Genomic DNA, 22202 nt, shown 5'->3' with positions numbered 1-22202 from the left:
AGTAAATCCTAAACAAAAAGATTTTTTTTTTGAAATATACTAAATTAGATACCATTTTTCTGGAAAGATAAGGACATATTTTCGGGACAAGGCTGGTACAACACTTTACCGGATTTTGATGGATTATTAGGGGCAAGGAATGTCAGGGCAAGTCTTTCACCTCTTCATTCGGAGGTGTAAGCGCTAATATGGACAATCAAATGTATGAAGAATTTAAGACAGTTTTAGGTCACGTTTACAATGGATTGTTCTCAATTGGTAAAGATGGTTTCGGAACCAGAAGAATGACCAGCATTTGATAGTTACCTGGAAGACATTAACCTATTGAAAAGAAGCTTCTTCAACACAGATATCGTTCATGTACCTCGGACGGAGAATTTCAAGGCGGATAGCTTAGCACGTAGTGCTAGGACTCAACCGTCTTTCGTTGTTCACATGGATGCGGAGTTACTGATATGGTTTACAGAATCAATTTGAGTCTGTAAATATTTGCTGTAAAAAAAATAGGTACCATTTTTCTTAAATACACTCAATCAAAAATACTCTAACATTTGGATTTATAGTTTATTAATTATTGTTTAGGGTTTAGTGCTTAGAGCTGGGGATGAGTTGAGTTTTTGAGTTTATACACATTTATAAATAATTCTTAAACCTTTATAATTTATTTAGGAAGATTAGTTTAAACTATTTTAATCACAAATTTAATGTATTTATGAAAATGGTCATTTTTAAAAATAGATTTGAAAAATTTAAGCCAGGTCTTTTTAATTGGGCAATCGCTGTTTTCTAAACGCGTTTTAAATTTATCTAATTACAATTTCAAAATTAATTAGAGAGGGAGATTAAAAAAGTTTGGGGGAGATTTAAAGAAAAAGTATATGATCAATATCAAATTTGTGGTAGTATTAGAATTTCACGTTTATTTTCCTGCTTAAAAAAAATATATATAAAATGAATCAAACTGAGTGAGGTTATTGGTTTAATTCATGTGCTTTTATATATTTAAAAACACAACTTGAATATAATGTTATTTTTGAAATGATATGTTATATAGGTTATATAATTTATAAATTTAAATTTAAAATTCTGTGTTATTTAATCATATAGATTTATTACTACATTAATTTATAATATATTTGTGGTAGTATTAGAATTTCACGTTTATTTTCCAGCTTAAAAACAAATATATAAAATGAATCAAACTGAGTGACGTTATTGATTTAATTAATGTGCTTTTATATATTTAAAAATTCAACTTGAATATAATGTTATTTTTGAAATGATATGTTATATAGGTTATATAATTTATAAATTTTAATTTAAAATTTTGTGTTATTTAATCATATAGATGTATTAGTACATTAATTCTATAATATATTTAATGGATTTGGATTGGTTTATTGGTGTAGAAGTATTAAAATCTGAAATCCGAAAAATTGAATGTGTAAATACATATATTATAAAGGGTAATTATCTCAAATAGCATTTTTTTAAAAAATCTCCAAAAGAGCATTCAAAGAGAAAAATGATGAAATTGTTTTTATTAAAAAGGCAAAAAACCTTTTCTATCCTTTTTTTTTGACTAAGGGTTTTCAAATTAAAACATAAAACTTTACAAGATAAGACCAAAAAGGTCTTATAGTTTGGAAAAGTATACACATGAAACTTGTTTCATGGATGATAGAACCTCAAACCACTGAGACAACAAATGCAGAGGTTAGAAAAACAAAATTATTACCTTATTACATTAAATCATATTTACCATACTACACTTTATTACCATATATACATTAAATCATACAAAAATATAAGTAAATATACATGTAAATATGTTAGTATACAATAATATGTAAATACACAATTTTTAAAAATATATAGTATTCGAAAATAAAATTAATAAGTAAATACATAATATAAAAAAATAGAAAAATTAAATTAAGCATTAAACATCTATATGAAAAATATATAGTGTTACATTTTATGTATAGTTTTACATTTGTAAATTAATATAGTTTTATATATTTAAAATAATATACAATGTAAAAAATGGAATCTTATCCTATATAAATACTATCATATGATTCATATTGCAGATTGTGTAGCAAGAAGAAGTCGATATCGACAGATCGAGTATTTATTTCTGCAACATAGTGCCGATAAGTAGTAGGTTTTTCACAATGTTTGATTTTCGAAGTTACTTCGATGTTCAGAGCCGGTCCTGTTATAAAGGGGGCCCTATTACAAACAATGTTTATTATGCATTTTAGCTTTTACATAATAAAAATGACTATTAAAAACTTGCAATCAGAAAAAAACAATTGCATCTGTGAGATTCAGATGAATAAACAAAAAAAAAATTGTTTTTTAGTTACAGTTTGGATTGTAACTGAAAATCAACAAACTTTTTCTTTTGTAAATAAACAATTGTGTCTAACGAAAAGAAGCTGAGAAAACTGTTTCACAAGTCACAACCAAACTCAACAGAATAACTTAACTGATTCCAGTTCTCATTATTAAATATTTTTAATATATAAAAGTTTTGTTATCATTTAAATCATAACTATCTAAGAGTCTATAACTCTCCTAATATTATGTTATATGAACCGTAACTTTCTTATTGTGTTTCTTTTGTCAACTTAATTTATTTTACACTTAAACATTAGACATATACATAACAAACATATATGTACACTTTTTCAAAAAAAAAAAACATATATGTACATATAGAAAAAAAAACATTGGAAAAGGGGGCCCGCCAAGTGGGGGCCATTCAAATGTTTCACGATACTATGCACAAGTCGGTCTCTGTCGACGTTGACAAGTTTGGTAATTCTCTTCACCTCTTTTCAGGTCAGGATCCGCACTCCTTAAATCATCCAAAAGTGCTCAAGTTCCGCATGGTAAATACTTGCGATTGTCTAGACAATTATCTGTCTCTCTATATTTAATTGTTTCTGATTATCGTTTTATGGGCTCAGGTACGAAGCTACTTCTCACATGTGGTTAGTCCTGGACTATTGTGTTCGAGGTGATCTCAGTACATTATTACAGCACTTGGTTATTGTTAACTTTCTTATTGAATATTGATGGTAGGTAACAGGTTTTCTGAAATTCACTTATTGTGCAAGACTGTAAGCTGCCAGAAGATTCAGCCTATGGTCGTGCCTATGATGTTGTCGTAACCTTGCTGTAATATTCTAAAAATTTCATACTAATTTCAAAGCAACAGAAGCCAAGTTTTAAATGAGAAGTATTTATTTTATTTTTCATGTAAAAGCAAATTTGAAACATTAATTATTTCAGCGAATGTATGAAGTCATGCAGAGGAAGAGAGGAGAGCAAATGAAGCAGAACACTTAAAAGAAGCATGAAGATAGCGAGCAAAACACTCAAACACCATTCATGGCACTGTTATCATAAGGAAAAAGGTCACTGAGGTAAAAGGGGCTGGAACCTTCAGAAGAAGACGTGGACGCAAACAGTTTGGTAAGTGGCTGAGTTTCAACACAATCATGCTCAATGCTTATCTGAAAACAGGCACGGCCCCACTTAGAAGCATGCTTTAAGAATTTTGACTTCATCTTCGGTATATGATGTATGATCGGATCATGAGAATTAGCCATTGCCGTAGATATTGTGTTTCGTCACAGAGCAAATTAAAAAGTATTCTATTTCTTTCGAACTAAAAGATTATTAGCAGTGCAATGAGCAATTTCTGTTTTATGCTACAGAGCAGATGAGGATTTACGTAATTTCTGTAAGAGTTTGTGTGTTTAACAAACTAGAGAATTTACAAGCATAAATTCTGTGTAAGACTTTGTTGAGTTCCTACGAGAAAAAGAATTATTGCTTCTTTTGTCGTCAAGAAATATGAAATTATCAGATAGTTATTTAGTAATGATCATTATTTTGAGGTGTTGATTTTTCGTGGAGTGAAATTTAAAACTCAGTGGACAGCCTTGGGCTTGAAGGCTTGATTTAAGGGATAAATATTTGTTTTAGATGAATTGATAGCCTCTGGTCAGTACACATAGATTTGCTACATAGGGATGGAGCTGGGAATGAGCTATAGCGCATGGTGTCTCACTATCTGCGAGATATTTGTTTGATAGATTATTTAGTTCATTGTAAATGTAAGACTTCATGTGTCCGGTGTGCCATTTGGTCGTGGATGCATGGTTGAAGACTCATCAAGTGTCGCAGTTTAGCAAACAACAAGAAGCAATCTGAATATATGAGCTGATGTTTAACAAAAGATGGTAAAATTTTGATAGGTGTTGCGGTACCTTAAGGATCCTGTCAAAGTTTTCGCTGTGCAAAACCAATGGTCATGCAAGTGGCAAATGAAGGCCTCTTCATTCTGGGTCTGTTTCCGCAGGCTCTGCATCCGGACAGTTGAGCAGAATCATTGTAAATCACACACTGGCAAAGCTGTTTACGAGACCTATCAATCCAATACAAGCTTTCTCATCGAAAATATAAAATCGGAGTAGATATACTAATATTGTCTAAAATAAATAATAAGTAAATATACAATATAAAAAATAGAAATATTATATTAAACATCTATCATAATATTATCATTTGACATTAAAAAATTAGAATAAGTAGTAAATAAATATACAATTAAGAAATAAAAAAAACTAAATTGAACATCTATCTAAAATATATATAGTAAAATAATTAAATATACAACATACGAAATAGAAATACTATATTAAACATTTATCGTAATATTAGAATAAGTAAATATACAATATAAGAAATATAAATATTATATTAAACATTTAACGTAATACTATCGTTTGATATGAAAGAAAAAAATGGAATGCGTAAATGTACAATATAAGAAAAATAAAATAAGTAAATATACAATACAAGAAATAAAAAACTAAAATAAAAATCTATCTAAAAATGTCTAGTAAAATAAATAATAAGTAATATACAGTAAACATCTATTAAATAGTAAATAAATATATAATATAAGAAATATAATATTAAATTAAACATCTATCGTAATATTAGAATGAGTAAATATATCATATAAGAAAAATAAATAATAAGTAAATATACTAAACAAAAAAATAAAAATATTCCATTAAATAAATATCGTAACATTATCATTTGATATAATGCAAGAAATTTAGAATAAATGAATATACAAAACAAGAAAAAAAAATAATAAGCAAATATACAATATAAAAAATGGAAAAACTAAATTAAATATTTATCTGAAAAAATGTATAGTACAGCAAATAGTAAGTAAATATACAATATAAAAAATATAAATAATACATTAAACATATGTCATAATATTAGATAAGTACATATACAATATAAGATAAATAATAAATATATATATACAATATAAGTAATATAAAAATCACATTAAACATTTATCTGAACGATTGTATAGTAAAATAAATAATAAGTAAATACATAATATAAAAAAGAAAAATATGACGTTAAACATCTATCGTAATATTATCATGTGAAATAAAAGCAAGAAAATCAGAATAAATAAATATACAAATTAGATGAACTAAATAATAAGTAATTATACAATATAAGAAATTGAAAACTGTATTAAATATTTATTTGAAAAATTTATAGTTTTCTGGTTTTTTCTAGGAAATATGTGTAAATATACAATATGCGTAATTAGATACATTTTGATATATGTTACTCTTTGTGCCATTATTTTTTATTTCCAGACAAATGGTTAAGCATCAGTATCACTTTGGTTAAGGACACAAACAACAACAAAAATTAAAAATATCGCAAAAAATGTTCACATCAACATTGCAATAAAATAATTTATCTAAAAAAATATGAAAAAATTCTATTAGGCATATCAGAAGCTCAAAGCACTCATTTATTCACACAAACATACAACTTAGAATACAACATAAAAAAAAATATAGTTATATAGTTAATATTTGAAAATCATAATAACTCCGCGCTACTCTATAATATCATTTGAGAAGTCAGTTTCTTATATGTCGCGCTCACGTTAACTTTCATGATTGTTGTTTACACTGATATCCTTAATGAATTAAATATATTACATTTAAATATTAATATTCAATTTTATTTTTAGTTTCCTTTTTAAAATTTTCCAAATAAAATATATAATAAAAAAGGAAACATTTATAAGGTTTAAAAACAATTTTCAAAACGAAAATATATGTATATATAATATGATTTCATTAAAAAGGAAAGTTCACAAAATAGAAATATTCCATTTAAAAATATTTTAATTACATAAAATATAATTTTGAGTAAGAAAACTATATCTGTGTTTTCTTAGATGGAAATATATTTGTATATAATGTGATTTCATAATACAAAATTCACACATATAATCTTAATATTAGTAAAAAAATATTATTTCTTTTAAAACATAATTTTTAAAAATACAAAAATATGTATTTTAAAAGTAAAAGAATAGATTTTATATATCTATCTATTTTCTTAGATGATTACATAAATAATTAAGTAACAGAAACTAATATATGTTTATTTATTGTTATATTAATTTATGTAATTTGGAATCAGATACTTTAGTTTATTTTTTTCATTCTGAGCACAATATATCTTAAGTTATACATAATCTTTCTCAAATATATTAATATATAAATATATTAAGACAACAACCAGCATAAATGCAAATAAGAAAATTAACCATAATTTTAATACATTTTCTATAAAAAATATTATAGTTGAATTTACAGAAATAAATACAATCTTTTATTCCCAAATGATAACTAAATCGACTGTAAAAAAAAAACTCAACTAAATATAACATATCTAAAACCATATGTCTAACTAAAGTAATATAATATTATTAATTAAATTATGCATCCAAATTATAAATTAATTTAAAAATAAAAATAAATAACAATCAATTGTTATAGTATATTTACTATATAAATATTTATATTCGTGCATGAGCACGGAAAAATCACCTAGTAATAGTATAAATAGATCTCAAGTTTCTTCAGTTCCTCTGATTTATTTTATTTTATGTTTGCCTTATTAAAGTATTTCCTAGGTTTTCATTATTGTAATTTTTTTATCACTAGTATGATATTTACCTTTTAGCAAAAAGAAAAGAGATAAGTTGGAAAGATGAAAAGGTTTAGGTTAAGCGACCGACTGAAAGAGATCAAACTCAAAAAAAAAATTTAGGTAAGTTTATATATAATTTTGTTAAGCAAAAAAAAAAATCATACGTAATTTTCATGAATAATCTGTTACAATCAATCAAATTGAGCTTCATCTCACATTCCCTTAATTTTTTTATTTATTTTTTTTTACCGCAAACATTTACAGACTCATGTAGACTCTGACACATTCCCTTAATATTATGGCTCATTTATGATCTTATCCATTTAATTTACTTAATAACAATTTAACTTAGTACACTTTTCTTTAGCTTTAATCATAATCTTATAATTTAATTTACATTAAAAACTAATAACAAATGTATTTATATTATAAATATTTTACAAAATACAAGCATTGTTAGTCAGATATTTATATAATTGATACTAATTGAATTAAAGAGATTATATATAAGCAGCTAATAAAATTGATGGCTTATAAATAATTAAATAATTGCATCTTAAAGAAATTCTTGTGTGTATAAGGGGGTGTTAGTGGGACTTTTAGATTTCTATAGAGTTTGTTGATTTGAAAAGTTGAGAGATTTGTTAATTTTGGAAAAAGTTGTAGAGAATTTTGAATATTGCGAAAATCTATGAATAAAATAATGTAATGATTTCAAGAATCCAAGAGAAACATGTATTATTCTCAAAATCTTGATTTGTGAGTTAAAAGGATAAGAATACAACTCCCAATAACACTTACTTTAGTAGATTTGTAGAATCACTAAAATCTAATTTTTTTTAATAACAAATGATTTTGTATAGAATTATAGAACCATCAAACCAATAACACTTGATTTTAATAAGAAAGTGAGAATCTATAAACCAATAATACTAGACCTGAAAATTCTAATAATCATTATAAATCTATAACATGTTTTATGTTAATGATAAAAATATATATTACCAAACATTTAAAAATTTGATTAATATAAAAGTAAAAATGGACACCCACGCGGGCAGTCTCTATAGCGGACACAGAAGCTGGGGTTGTTCCGAATTTCCGTAAGACTTCATGTATTGGTCAAGGCAGTTGGCGAAACGAGATCCTATTGAATTTTTTCATAATCATAACAAAATACAACTAACTAGGAATATAAGTAAATAGTGATCTATACTACATGCAAAGTAGTGATGATACGTAATGTTCTCCATGCTCAAATTACATATGTTATTACTTATGATATGAATACATTTAAGTGGAATCAATAAACACTATAATGTCCAAACACTTTTGTGATTGATTACATTAGATTATATTATAATATGTCCAAAAGTTTCATGATAAAACTATAAAATATAACAGTATAATATATAATGTAAATGTTCTATGTGAATTATTCCACTTAGTTAAAATAACATATAGCACACTGAACTAGAAAGATGTAGTTTCATATAAACTTCAAACATTTAGCAAGATGTAGTCATAGTGCATCAGTTGTTCATTATGATAAATTTCGTTAGGAAATAATTTCTATAGATGTATTAGTGTTGTATATACCTATATTTTGTCGTATAATAATGAACTGCAGTTAACTACCATAACCTAATTGCAAAACCATGGACTGCCTTGTATTCTCTAACCAACTCTAACAGGTCACAAATGCTCAAAACACTATAAAGACTAATCAAATTCGGCTCAATTTCATAAGTAAGCATTTCGACGAAATTAAAAAAAAATGAAAAGAAAATATAAATAGCTCATTACATATTTTTGTTTACTTATTTATATTCATTACCCATTCAAATTTGTAGCTCCGAGTGATCACCACTCAACTTATAATTCATAATCAATATAAAGTCACCACGAGGTTGATGATACTGAGATTGATGAAGAAGAGATGATGAGTACAAGAAAGATGATGAGGATGAGGGCCAAGGACGAAGATAAGGGAAGAACAGCAGAAAATGTACTATGTAGTTTAGACAGTTTGCTCTGTGCTTATATTCTAAACTATAACCTTAAATCTAATTTTGGTGGTTAATTTTTGTTTTGTTGCAGTCATCAATTTTGGGCACAAGGTGTAACAATCACTCACTTAGACCGTAGGATCTCTTTTGTGTTAGATCAATGAGAATACAAGGTATGTTGCTAACCTGAGCTTTTCTATTTTTTTTTGTGAGCATAAATGGAGTTGGAAATGGAAGTAACTAACAGATATAATCAACTCCACTATCTTCCTCTCTATCCGTACCAACTCAATATAGTTTTTTATTAAACCCCTTACTTTACTCCAAAACCAGACATCTTCCATTGTCGTTAACTCTCTGGCCTATAAAATCAAAACATAGTCTATAAATAAATGTTTCTTCCGCTGATTACTGTCTTAATGATTTCAGCTTCTGTCTCTTCCCATCAATACATACTCCATTGGTTAGTTCCTACCGCTAATGTTTCTACAAGTCCCAATGATTGGGCTTCCAATACACTTTCAGGTGAGATACCATTCTTAAGTATACACCCAAACCCCAACGAAGTTTTCACTTCAATTTTCTTTTTTCTTTATGATTTTTTTGTTTGGTTCTATGGCGTTAAAAGGACTTGCGTAGAAAAAAGATTCGGTGATGTGAGATAAAACTTATTAGATATATCATATATATGTTTTCTAATATGATAAATGTTAAGTTTCCAATAACTTAGGATGTAGGATCCTTTAGGATCTATCTTTACTTGGGATGGAAGTTATCTCTTATGAGACCTTCTCATATATATATGTATGCGTTGAACACATGAATAACAAAACAGAAGAGAGTTTATTAAAAACTCTCGATAGCTTTATAAGAAGAAGATAATGATGTCAGGCTCCGAAAAAGAAATTGCAAGTAGCGATAGAAGCTTGATTTTGCCATACTTTTTACATGCCTCTGATCAACCAGGGCAAGTACAGACTCTGTTTTTATTAAATGGATCTAATTATGAACGATGGGTAAAGCTCATGACAAATTCTCTTCGAACAAAGAGAAAGTTGGGTTTCATCAATGGAACCCTAAAAAGACCTACAGATGAAAACGAAGCCGAACGATGGGAGATGGTTAATGCCATGATCATAGGATGGATATACAGCAGCATCGAGCCACATCTCAGAACATCAATATCTCTAGTTTCTGATGTTTCCGTAATGTGGTCTGACCTCAAAGCTCGATTCTCATCTGGGGATGATACCCGTGTCCACCAACTAAGAGCCGACATTGCTGCTTGCAAACAAGACGGACAAGCGGTGGAAGTATACTACGGGAAGCTAAAGGTTCTTTGTGATGATCTGTCTGGTTTCGAGGCATCCTTTAATTGCAGCTGCGGAAGTGATGTGTGTCCTTCAATGAAGAAATTCCGTAAGACACAAAAAAAGATATTGATTCATCAGTTCCTTATGGGACTTGATAAGAGCAGATTTGGAACTGCACGATCCAACCTGCTGAGTCGTCTCGGCGAGTATAACATGGAGACCGTCTACTCTCAAATCACACAAGAAGAGAGACACCTGGAGGTTACTCAAGACAAACCCGAAACAGCCGGAGAAGTAGGCTTCTCTGCAACCACTGCATCTACAACAACAAAACAGAACCAGTCGGTGTCATGTTCTCATTGTGGAAAAACAGGGCATGAGAAGCATCAATGTTACAAGCTAATCGGTTACCCCGAATGGTTTGGTGATTCAACGGCATCTCCTGGACGTTCCTCATCTGGACGAGGAAGAGGATCTTACAGAGGCAGAGGAAGAGGTCGTGGTGGACCTTCTGCAAATCAAGTGGATGTAGCTCGAACCCAAACGCCTTCATAGAATGGTAGCAATGACTCCTCAATCACAGATTCGGGTTTTCCAAATATCACGCAGACCCAATGGAATTCTATTGCAAACTTTGTCAACCAGAAACAAACCAAAGACAAACTCTCTGGTAAGAAACAACAACTCGTCCTTTATGGGACACATAGTAAGTATGATTTGATTATAGACTCTGGAACTTCGCATCACATGACCGGAGACATAAATCTCTTGACTAATCTAAAGTCAATCAACTCGGTGGCTATATCCTTGCCGGATGGAGGTGTAGCTTGGGCAACACGCTATGGCACACAAAATCTTGGTGGAAAACTTATTCTGCAGCAAGTGCTCTATGCACCTCAGCTCTCTATTACTCTGATCTCAGTGTCACAGTTGCTTCATGATATTGCCAGCTGTGTCATATTTACTAAACAGTTTTGTGTAATACAGGACCTTGCTTCGAGGACTTTGATTGGTGCGGGTGAAGAGCGTGACGGGGTTTATCATCTTACTGGTTCGGTTCTTCCTCAAGTCAATCACGCCAGCAAGAAGGATATTAGGAATCTGTGGCATCGACGCTTGGGTCATCCGTCGTCGAAAGTGTTATCTTATCTTTCAGATTTAGGAAAATTATCTACAAGCAATAGTGATTTAGATGAGCTTTGTGATACTTGCAATCGAGCTAAACAAACTCGTGTAACTTTTCAAGACAGTTCTAATAAAGCAGATGATTTGTTTTCTTTAATCCACTATGACTTATGGGGACCATATAGAGAAAAATCTTCATGCGGAGCATCATATTTCCTTACCATTGTCGATGATTGCTCACGAGCTCTCTGGACTTTCTTGCTTCTCGAAAAATCTGAAGTAGGAAACGTTTTGAAAAACTTCTTTGCTCTAGTGGATCGTCAATTCAACAAGAAAGTAAAGACCATTCGAACAGACAACGGTACTGAGTTCACTTGTCTCAAAAAGTACTTTGACTCTCAAGGTATCATTCATCAAACTTCATGCGTTGCAACTCCACAACAAAATGGACGTGTGGAACGTAAACATCGCTATATACTCAACATGGCTCGATCTCTGCTACTAGAAGCTCACCTACCTACTAAATTTTGGGGCAAAAGTATTCTTGCAGCTACGCACCTGATCAACAGAACGCCCTCCACTCTTCTCCTAGGAAGGTCTCCGTTTGAAATATTGACCAAACAAATACCAGCTTATCAAGACCTATGTACCTTTGGATGTTTATGTTATGCCAGAAAAGTGTGTCGCTCAACGGATAAGTTTGAAGATCGTGGAGTTAGATGCATGTTCCTTGGATATCCACATGGTAAGAAAGGCTGGATAGTATTTGATTTACAGACCGAGTCTACGTTTGTCTCTCGAGATGTCATCTTTCATGAGGACGTGTTTCCATATTCATCCCTGAAACCTCAACCTGAATCTCCAATTCAACAATCTCAGCAAGTGTTCTTTGATGACATTACAACAGATGCAATTACTACGAGTGTTGAAAGTGCACCAGAGGAAGCACCAGTTTCAGTCGGGACAGGGGGAGATGCTTCTACACAACCCGTGAATACTCCTACACATCCAGAGCACACCACAACAGAAACCGTGGAACCTGAAACCGATTCATCAGCTGAACAGAACACACCACCACAAGTGCTCGGTAGAGGTCATCGAGTCCCAAAACCATCAGTGCTTTTAAAGGACTACGTCACAAATTCAGCAAAGATAAATGATAAACCCCCTCAGGCTCCACCGCTACCGGTCTCTGGCTCCTTAGGTAAGTGTCTCTACCCAATAACTGATTACGTCACTTGCGATATTTTCTCTCCATCACAGAAAGCTTTCCTTGCTGCGGTTTTTAAATCAAAGGAACCTAAGAGTTTCAAAGAAGCTAAGCTGGACGAAGTGTGGAGGGAAGCAGTGGCTACTGAAATCATAGCCCTTGAGGATCAACGTACATGGGATGCGACAAGCCTTCCTCCTGGAAAACACGCCCTAGGATGTAAATGGGTGTTTAAAATAAAATACAACTCTGACGGCACCATTGAGCGTTTCAAAGCACGGGTAGTTACATATGGAAATCAACAACAAGAAGGTGAAGATTTCAACGAAACGTTCGCCCCAGTTGTTCAGCTCACCACAGTGCGTGTCTTACTCAAAATTGTAGCCATAGAAAACTGGAGTCTCTACCAGATGGATGTACACAATGCATTTTTGCACGGGGACTTGGATGAAGAGGTCTATATGCGCCTTCCTCCTGGCTTCTCCTCTCCTCATAAGAATGCTGTCTGCAAACTATTGGTTCACCAAGCACCAAGATGTTGGTTCGCCAAGCTTTCTCAGGCTCTACTTCGTTTTGGTTTCGTTCAAAATAAGAAAGACTATTCTCTGTTTTCCTCCGTCAACGGCACCACAAAGCTCTATGTCCTAGTCTATGTGGACGATCTTGTAATTGGTGGTAACAATGAAGAGGTTACTGCAAAATTCAAAGCATATCTCAGTAAGTGCTTCCGCATGAAGGACCTTGGTGTTCTTAAATATTTTTTGGGCATAGAGGTCTCACGATCACAGAGTGGCATCTATCTGTCTCAAAGGAAATACACTCTTGACATTATTTCTGAATGTGGCTTGTCTGGTTCGAAGCCGTTTGATACACCAGTGGAACAAAATCACACACTCGGACATGAGGTTGGCCAATATTACTCTGATCCAGCTCAATATCGCAGGTTAGTCGGACGCTTAGTCTACCTTGTTATCACAATACCTGAACTCAGCTATGCGGTGCATCTCTTAGCACAATTCATGGCAAAACCACGCAAGAAACATTGGGATGCTGCAGTTAGAGTCGTTCGCTATTTAAAGGGATGCCCCGGTCAGGGTCTCTTCTTGGACTCACAACCCTCGTTGAAGCTTGAAGTTTATTGTGATGCAGACTGGTCCGCATGCCCAAGAACAAGACGATCTCTGACTGGTTATGTCATTTTTATGGGAGACACCCCAATATCATGGAAAACAAAGAAACAGCCTACTGTTTTCAGGTCCTCGGCAGAGGCTGAGTACAGATCAATGTCCTACACTTATTCGGAGTTACAGTGGTTACTCGAGCTTCTTACGGCATTTGGAGTGTCTCCAACAGAGCCAATACCGATGTACTGTGACAACAAAGCCGCGTTGCATATAGCTGCAAATCATGTGTTTCATGAGTCAAAACACATTGAATCTGACTGCCATATAATTCGTGATGGGGTTCAAGACAAGACCATTTCTACACTACATGTTGGCACTCATGATCAGATTGCCGATTTTCTTACAAAGGCTCTTGGACGGCGTCAGTTTCACTACCTACTGTGCAAGATCGGAGTTCGAGATCTACACTCTCCATCTTGAGGGGGAGTATTAGATATATCATATATATGTTTCCTAATATGATAAATGTTAAGTTTCCAATAACTTAGGATGTAGGATCCTTTAGGATCTATCTTTACTTGGGATGGAAGTTATCTCTTATGAGACCTTCTCATATATATATGTATGCGTTGAACACATGAATAACAAGACAGAAGAGAGAGTTTTTACATAGCTTTACAAAGCTTTACAAAACTCACGGGAAGAAAGATTCAGTGAATAGAAAACAAAGAAATGCTGCTCAATGTATGCAATGGCCCTTCTCAGATGCTGGATTGGGTTGAAGACGTGTTTCAGCCTTGTGCACCAAACTGGGATCTGAATCTTTGATTGAAGACTCAACTTTGTTTGTGGGATACTACGCAAAGATCCAAGAGGTGCTATACTATTCTGGAGCGTGATGACTGATGAGCTTCTTGGGAGGATGAATAGCGATTTGGTTGAATCATCTTAGATAATGATATTTTGTTTTATTTATGAATGACTACTATTTTGATTAGTCTAATCATTTTCTTCACTATGTCACTGAAGCTGTCGATTGTCGATAGAGAGCTGGAAGCCAAAGCCAAAGAAGTAGCAAAATTGCAAGCAGAGAGGCAGAAGAAGAAACTTCAGAGAGACGAGCTAGAGAGAATTGTGAGGTTGAAGCAAGCAGAGGCAGACATGCTTCAGCTAAAAGTCAGCGAAAAAAAATGGAGACCGAGAGTCCGAGAGGTTGCAAAAGATGGTGAAAATGGACAACTCTGAAGAGGAAATACGCAAGTAACGATGTGGAACAGAGGCTGAGGCGGAGAATCAGTATCTGTTTCCGAAAATTTAAAGGTAGCATCACAAAGGCAGTGGGGGTGGAGGGAGACCCTTACTGGTGTTGATTAAATTTAAGATCTATGATCTTACATATTCGATCTCTCTCGCCCAATGTAGACCCTCAATCAAACGAGTGCCTTCTTTCAGATCCAATTCTTCATTCTTCTTCCTTGCTATATATATATGTCTGTCTAGTTAACTTTCTTAACTCATCGTCATAATACACACGACAAAATAACAACGTAAAGATCTTTGTCCGAGTAACAGAATCTGAGTTCACATCGGATTTAGAAACTCGTTTAACGTAAAACATCAGACAGAACAATGTGCTAACGACCACCATTGTTGGCTATTTCTGGTGCTTTTCTCTCCTCACAGACTACAAAGATACAAATATATCTAGAGGGAGACTTTGAGAGAGCAGAAAGATGATGAGAGTGTATATAAAATAGTTGCAAAGTAATGTTCATTTATAGTTTAATGATTAGTATAAAATAGTTGCAGTTGTGGAACCGGCGGTTCACCACTATGTCACATTTATTACTTTGGTCCAAAAAGTTTCACAATAATTATTTGATATTATTGTCGTCTGCCCTGTGAACCGTGTCTGTAAACTGGAGGAAAGACCTCAGAATCAAGGACAAGGTGGTGCTTTTCTCCGATGAAAAGGCAAGCTCACAGAGACTTTTTGAGTTGAATTGGATTTGAAAGATAAGTCTGAGGCTAGGTGGTCCAATTGCTGTCTACGCTCATGTTAAGTCTTTAAACAACTTACTTAAAAGGAAAAGAGAAATGTAGGTTGTATATAAAGGTTTAACAAAAATCGCATGTTAGCAGTCCAAAATTACAAAGAGATAGAGAGAAGCTGATCAAATGGAGACCAAATAGTAGACCGGAAGTTAACTTCAGCACGAGCTAACAGCATCTTCAGTGATGGACTCGCAGTCGCAGGATCTAAAACAATTAACCTGACATGACCAAATATGTAATTCCAGGCAAAACCACTTTGACGGAATTAAGTTCAAGATGAACACAAAACTAGGTAATGGGTTACGCACAGTGAGAAACAAAAAGAAGACCAATAAAAAAACAAGGCTGCACCAAAACAGTCATTTTTAAATGGGAACTGAAAATTTGGTATCACGCTTTGTTTTTAAGGCCAAATAAATACATATTAGGTCTTCAATATTTGCAAGCGACTAAGAAAAGAAACCAAACCATTGCAGTGGCGAACTAAAGCAGAGTATTTAGGGATGAAAGAAATCTTTGCATTACATATAAAATAAGTTATAAATCCGAGAAGAGCATCTTCATCTTCTTTCACTCCTCGTCAGAAAAGGTAGTCTTCTTACAATAACGATATTCCATCACCTTTTTTATACTCAGAATGGGTTTGGGCTTCTGACCAAAAAGGCTTTTTTCGCAAAGGCTATCTTCATACAATAAGTACCTTATTAGCAGAATGGGGAGTTTCGTCAGGTCCTTCTTCCATCGCCGCCACATCTTGGATAGAGTCTAACCGAAGGCTTTCTTCTTGAAGGTAGTCTTCTTCTTCGTACCTGCAACAGTATCAAGAACACTCTACCTTGAGATATCACTCCCAAAGAATTCAGTCAATGTGAAACAAAACTCAAGATTCTAAACTTACCAAACCTTGTGGTCTACACAAAACCTAATTAACAAAAGAAAAAAAAAATAGTAGAGTTAAAACTCTTGTAGTAATGGCATCAAAAACTTCTAAGAAATAGAAACAAAAAAAAAATGAACTTATTTACTTGGGTGGAATGAAAGTAGCTCCACTGCCATCAGCAAGAAAAATCTTGCGATCGTGCAAATATTCACCGTTCTTATTTTGCAGGGCCTACAAGTGGAGAAGATTAAATCAGCAAATGGTATAAACTTGAATATCTTTTTCAATTTAATATAAACATATACTCTCTCACCTTATTTGCCTGGTTGGCAGAAGCAAAGTCAACAAAGCCACAGCCAACAAACTTGCCTCTGTCGTTGATTTCAAGTCGAACACGAACAACTTGTCCAACATCTTTGAAGAAGTCGATGCTGTCAAAAATGGAGGATAAAATTATTAGGAAATGAAAAACAAAAAAGTGGCAGGAAATAGAATTTAAAAGGTTCTACTTACATATCTGATATTTCAGTTGAATGGCGAGATAAAGAGGCAATAAACAGAGTCCTTACTGGTACGGCAGCTTCCTGAATGTGATTGGAACGTTAACATTTCTATTAGTTCTAAGCAATGACATGATATATATTGAAGATAATACAAAGAAGAAGTAGGTAAAAACAAAATCGGTAGCTTCATCTAGAATAATCTTCTTATCATATTCCATCACCTTGTTTTCATTCAGAATGGGTTTGAGCTTCTGACCACAAAGGCTTTTTTGGCGAAGGCTATCTTCGTACCTTGATTATAAAAAAACACATAATACCACACAAAAAAAAAATTCAACCAATGTGAACACAAAAAGGGAAATAGTTAAAAAGATCACTTACCAAAGTTTCTCGGCAAGGTCTGCAAGCTTGTACCTAATTAACAAAAAGAATAGAGATAGCGTTACTATATTTTGTTATGGCACAAGGGTCACAACTACATCAATAATTTAGCTTTAAAAAGAAAAAAATTAAATTCATTTACTTGGGTTGGAAAGGACATGGAGCAGCTATCTCAGCAGCGTAAACAAAAAACTTGTTAGTTTTATAATTCTCCTGCACCGCCTACAATACTTAGCGGACTTAATCAGCAAAAATCCTTACTTATTCATCATCATTAGTATTAAACTACTTGAATACATTTCATCATATTACTATAAATGACTATCAGTACCTTCTTCGCTGCGTTAGCAGTAGCCATCTCAACAAAGCAACAGCCCACATGGTCACCCGTGCCGTCTACAATAAATCGAACACGAATAATTTCTTCTCGAACATCTTTGAAGAAGTTGATGCTGTAAAAAAAAAGGAGGATAATACACATGAGTCATGAAAGGCGTGCTCCAAGAACGAAAGAGGAATTAAAAGCTGCTACTTACATATCTGATATTCTTGTGTTGTAAGAGAGTCCGTCAACAAAGACCGTCTTTTTTCTTACAATTTCCTGAATTTTAAACGACCCAAGTGTGTTAAAACAAGACAATAAAGAGAACAAAAAAAAGAAAAAAGTAGAATCAACACCATAATAATACATAACAGTTGTGTAATTAAACTCTAGGCCTGACATATATTTTTGAAGATAACAAGAAGAAGAGGTACCTCAGTAAAATGGGGGGTTTCATCAAGTCCTTTTTCCACTGCCGCCACATCTTCTTTTATCTCAAGGCTTTCTCGTTGAAGGTAGTCTTGGTACCTGGAATATCAAGAGTGATCTTGTCATTTTTCATGTAGATACCATAAAAAAAAAAAGCCTTCACCCTATGTTCTCTTGCTAACAAAACTCAAGGATGCACATAAGAGTTAAATCTCACTTACCAAACCTTGTGATCTATGAAATACCTAATTAACAAAAAAATAATAATAATAATAAATAACAGCGTTAATCTTGATGAAATGCATCAAAACCCGAGCAATAAAACAGTAAACTCACTTGGGTCGTCGGTGGTATGGAGGTGTCTGAAAATAAGCAAGGAAAACATCGCTACCGTTCAAATATTCACCGTTTTTCTTTTCCAGCGCCTTATAGTAAATTAAGAGATCTAATCAGCAATTGTTACTTTCATATAACTCTACTAATTAAATACACTCTTTTCATCTCACCTTCATTGCCTCGTTAGCAGAAGCAAACTCAACAAAGCCTTTCCCGTGAAGGTTACCCCAGCGGCGTACAATAAGTCGAACATGAACAACTTCTCCAACATCTTTAAAGAAACTGACGCTGTAAAAAAATGGAGAACAAAATATAAGTCACGAACAAAAACTCCCCACGAGAACAGAAGTGGTAATTTGAGGTTCCTACTCACATTTCTGATATTTTGGTTTGGCGAGAGAGACCGGAAACAAAGAGCGTCTTATTTCTTACAGTGGCAGCTTCCTGAAAATAACAGCCAATTAGTGTGTCATCAAAACTCTTAAGGAGAAAAAGAAAAGGACTTCAATTGCACAACACAGAATAAGTCATATTTCTACTTTGTGGCAACAGTTGTGTGATTAAACAACAAGTGTTTCTTCATTCTAAGCCGCTGGACAACTTTGGAATTGACAATAAGAAGATGGGGTACCTCAACGGAATGGGGAGTTTCATCATCAAGTCCTCTCATCAACAGAATCTTGTGATCATGCAAATATTCACCATTCAACTCTTTCAGAGCCTACAGTATAAAAAAGATTTAATCATGAGTGTTAATTTCAAATTGACTACTTACAAAATACTTAACATCATTAATACTACTAGTCTTACCTTCTCTGCTTCGTAAGAAGAATCAAATTCAACAAAGCCATAGCCCACATGCTTACACTCGTGGTCAACAATAAGGCGAACAGAAACAACACTCCCAACAACTTCGAAGAAACGGATGCTGAGGATGGAAATATCATCAGTCATGAATAACTTGGAACTTGCTCCGAGAAGAAGGATATCAAAAGTGCTACTTACATCTGTTCTGTTTTAGTTGTTTGGGGAGAAAGATTGGCAATAAGGAGTACTTCCTGAAATTAACAAGCAGCACGACTATGTTGAGAAAAGGGATTTATAGCTTTGCAATAACAGCAAAGCCAAGTAGATTCAAAGAATAAGTACCTTATTAGCAGAATGGGGAGTTTCGTCAGGTCCTTCTTCCATCGCCGCCACATCTTGGATAGAGTCTAACCGAAGGCTTTCTTCTTGAAGGTAGTCTTCTTCTTCGTACCTGCAACAGTATCAAGAACACTCTACCTTGAGATATCACTCCCAAAGAATTCAGTCAATGTGAAACAAAACTCAAGATTCTAAACTTACCAAACCTTGTGGTCTACACAAAACCTAATTAACAAAAGAAAAAAAAAATAGTAGAGTTAAAACTCTTGTAGTAATGGCATCAAAAACTTCTAAGAAATAGAAACAAAAAAAAAATGAACTTATTTACTTGGGTGGAATGAAAGTAGCTCCACTGCCATCAGCAAGAAAAATCTTGCGATCGTGCAAATATTCACCGTTCTTATTTTGCAGGGCCTACAAGTGGAGAAGATTAAATCAGCAAATGGTATAAACTTGAATATCTTTTTCAATTTAATATAAACATATACTCTCTCACCTTATTTGCCTGGTTGGCAGAAGCAAAGTCAACAAAGCCACAGCCAACAAACCTGCCTCTGTCGTTGATTTCAAGTCGAACACGAACAACTTGTCCAACATCTTTGAAGAAGTCGATGCTGTCAAAAATGGAGGATAAAATTATTAGGAAATGAAAAACAAAAAAGTGGCAGGAAAATGAATTTAAAAGGTTCTACTTACATATCTGATATTTCAGTTGAATAGCGAGGGAAAGAGGCAATAAACAGAGTCTTTATTGGTACGGCAGCTTCCTGAATGTGATTGGAACGTTAACTTTTCTATTAGTTCTAAGCAATGACATGATATATATATTGAAGATAAGAAGAAGAAGAAGAAGAAGAAGAAGTAGGTACCTCAACAAAATCGGGAGCTTCATCTAGAATAATCTTGCTACAATGCAAAGATTGACGGTTCTTCCTTTCCAGCGCCTACGGTAACAAAAGATTTTAATCAGAAATCCTACTTTCAGATTAAAAAAACAAAGCTGTGCATAGCTAAATACTTTTTTTTTTCCTCATCAGGACTACTTAAAAACAACTCTTACCATCTTTGCTTGGTTAGAAGAAGCAAATTCAACAAAACCATAACCCACATGCTTGCCCCGGGCGTTGAGCTGAAGACGAACACGAACAACTTGTCCGACATCTTTGAAGAAATCAATGCTGCAGGGAAAAACAAAAAAATGTCAGTCATGAAAAAAACTTGCAGAGGGGGAAGTCAAATGTGCTACTTACATATCTGAAGTAGCAGTTTGGGGAGAGAGATTTGCAACAAAGAGGATCTTTGAAAATTCCTGAATTGTTTACAAGCACGATAACAAAAAAAAAAGACATAAGCTTTTGCATCCCCCAGAGTAAGTACGTGTTTTTTTCGAAGATAATTCATACCTCAGGAGTTTCATCAAGTCTTTCTTCCACTGTCTCCTCCTGTTACAAAGAGTAGTATAAGAACAAGATTCTAACATAGAGTGTCAACCAAAAACAGATCTTTACCTCCTTTTCTGAGATTACATTAGACTCATCGGCCTTTGTCTCCGACAACTCTCCTGCTGTTCCTTTGAGAGTACTATCAGCTAATCCTTGCCTAGTCTCTTTCTCCTTATGCCTCCTCAGAAGCGGTTCTGTCTTCAAACCATCCTCCGCCTTTCGTTTACCCAATAAATTAGCTTTGTCGGCCATTGAAAACTGCGGCTGTCTATTTTTCCGGCAAAGAGTCGAGAGAGCAGCAATAAGTTACTTGCAGAATAAGTAAACCATAGATAAACCTGTCCAAACGATTTTATACGACTAGTTTGGGCTGGGCTGGCCTGGACTGGGCTTTGTTCTTAATCTTTTGTTGTTGTTCTTGTTATTTGTGTTTTCTTATTAATATTTTTAAAATAATTAAATTTTATAGATTTAACAAGATTATAAATTCTCAAGATATTAAGAAATAACTTATACGGAACATCTCTAAAAGCATTAAATATGTTTGAGATCTTTATATATACGAAATATAAACATCACACATCAAAACCTTGAGAAACTCATCAACAAAAATGATTACTATAAATATATCATGTTTTTTTAGTAAAACTGAGTGGGTCCCCAAAATCCTATTTTTTGATTGAGCTTAAATAAAATTTTATTATTATTATTTGGCAATTATCCGAGTAATAGTTTTTAGTTATATTAAGTCCACCATTTGCATCTTTAACGACTTATGGTGCCGAGTAGTCAAAATCCCAGTAAATGGCATCCGTTTACTTTTTCCCCAACTGCAAATAATATAATAATATGTTCA

At 33.3% G+C, this 22202-nt stretch overlaps 1 protein-coding gene across 1 annotated transcript; it reads right to left on the bottom strand.

Moving 5' to 3' along the window:
• Positions 1–16062: 16062 nt before the first annotated feature.
• LOC106330157 (polyadenylate-binding protein, cytoplasmic and nuclear-like) lies at positions 16063–21680 on the bottom strand. Its single transcript, XM_013768692.1, has 29 exons — positions 21413–21680; positions 21308–21346; positions 21155–21213; positions 20965–21082; positions 20774–20848; positions 20601–20671; positions 20401–20518; positions 20233–20318; positions 20106–20129; positions 19908–20016; positions 19764–19816; positions 19569–19686; positions 19390–19479; positions 19132–19202; positions 18929–19046; positions 18759–18847; positions 18644–18667; positions 18428–18521; positions 18208–18272; positions 18003–18123; positions 17814–17893; positions 17672–17704; positions 17512–17581; positions 17301–17371; positions 17101–17218; positions 16933–17018; positions 16806–16829; positions 16608–16716; positions 16063–16125 (listed from the first exon to the last, which is right to left on the bottom strand). The coding sequence occupies exons 1-29, from the start codon at positions 21596–21598 to the stop codon at positions 16063–16065; spliced, it is 2382 nt and encodes a 793-aa protein (XP_013624146.1). The 5' UTR covers positions 21599–21680.
• Positions 21681–22202: the final 522 nt, after the last annotated feature.

This window comes from Brassica oleracea, chromosome C1, assembly GCF_000695525.1.
Source record: "Brassica oleracea var. oleracea cultivar TO1000 chromosome C1, BOL, whole genome shotgun sequence".
Lineage (NCBI taxonomy): Eukaryota > Viridiplantae > Streptophyta > Magnoliopsida > Brassicales > Brassicaceae > Brassica > Brassica oleracea.
This window is presented reverse-complemented; position numbering and strand designations above follow the sequence as displayed.

Bases quoted from the DNA above. Each gene is read 5' to 3' on its own strand.
- LOC106330157 (XM_013768692.1), bottom strand. From the start codon at position 21,598: ATGGCCGACAAAGCTAATTTATTGGGTAAACGAAAGGCGGAGGATGGT. The intron at 19,687-19,763 runs GTAAGTAGCACT...TTCCATCCTCAG, and splicing joins ACAACTAAAACAGAACAGAT to CATCCGTTTCTTCGAAGTTG. The intron at 17,582-17,671 runs GTAAGTGATCTT...TTTATAATCAAG, and splicing joins GACCTTGCCGAGAAACTTTG to GTACGAAGATAGCCTTCGCC.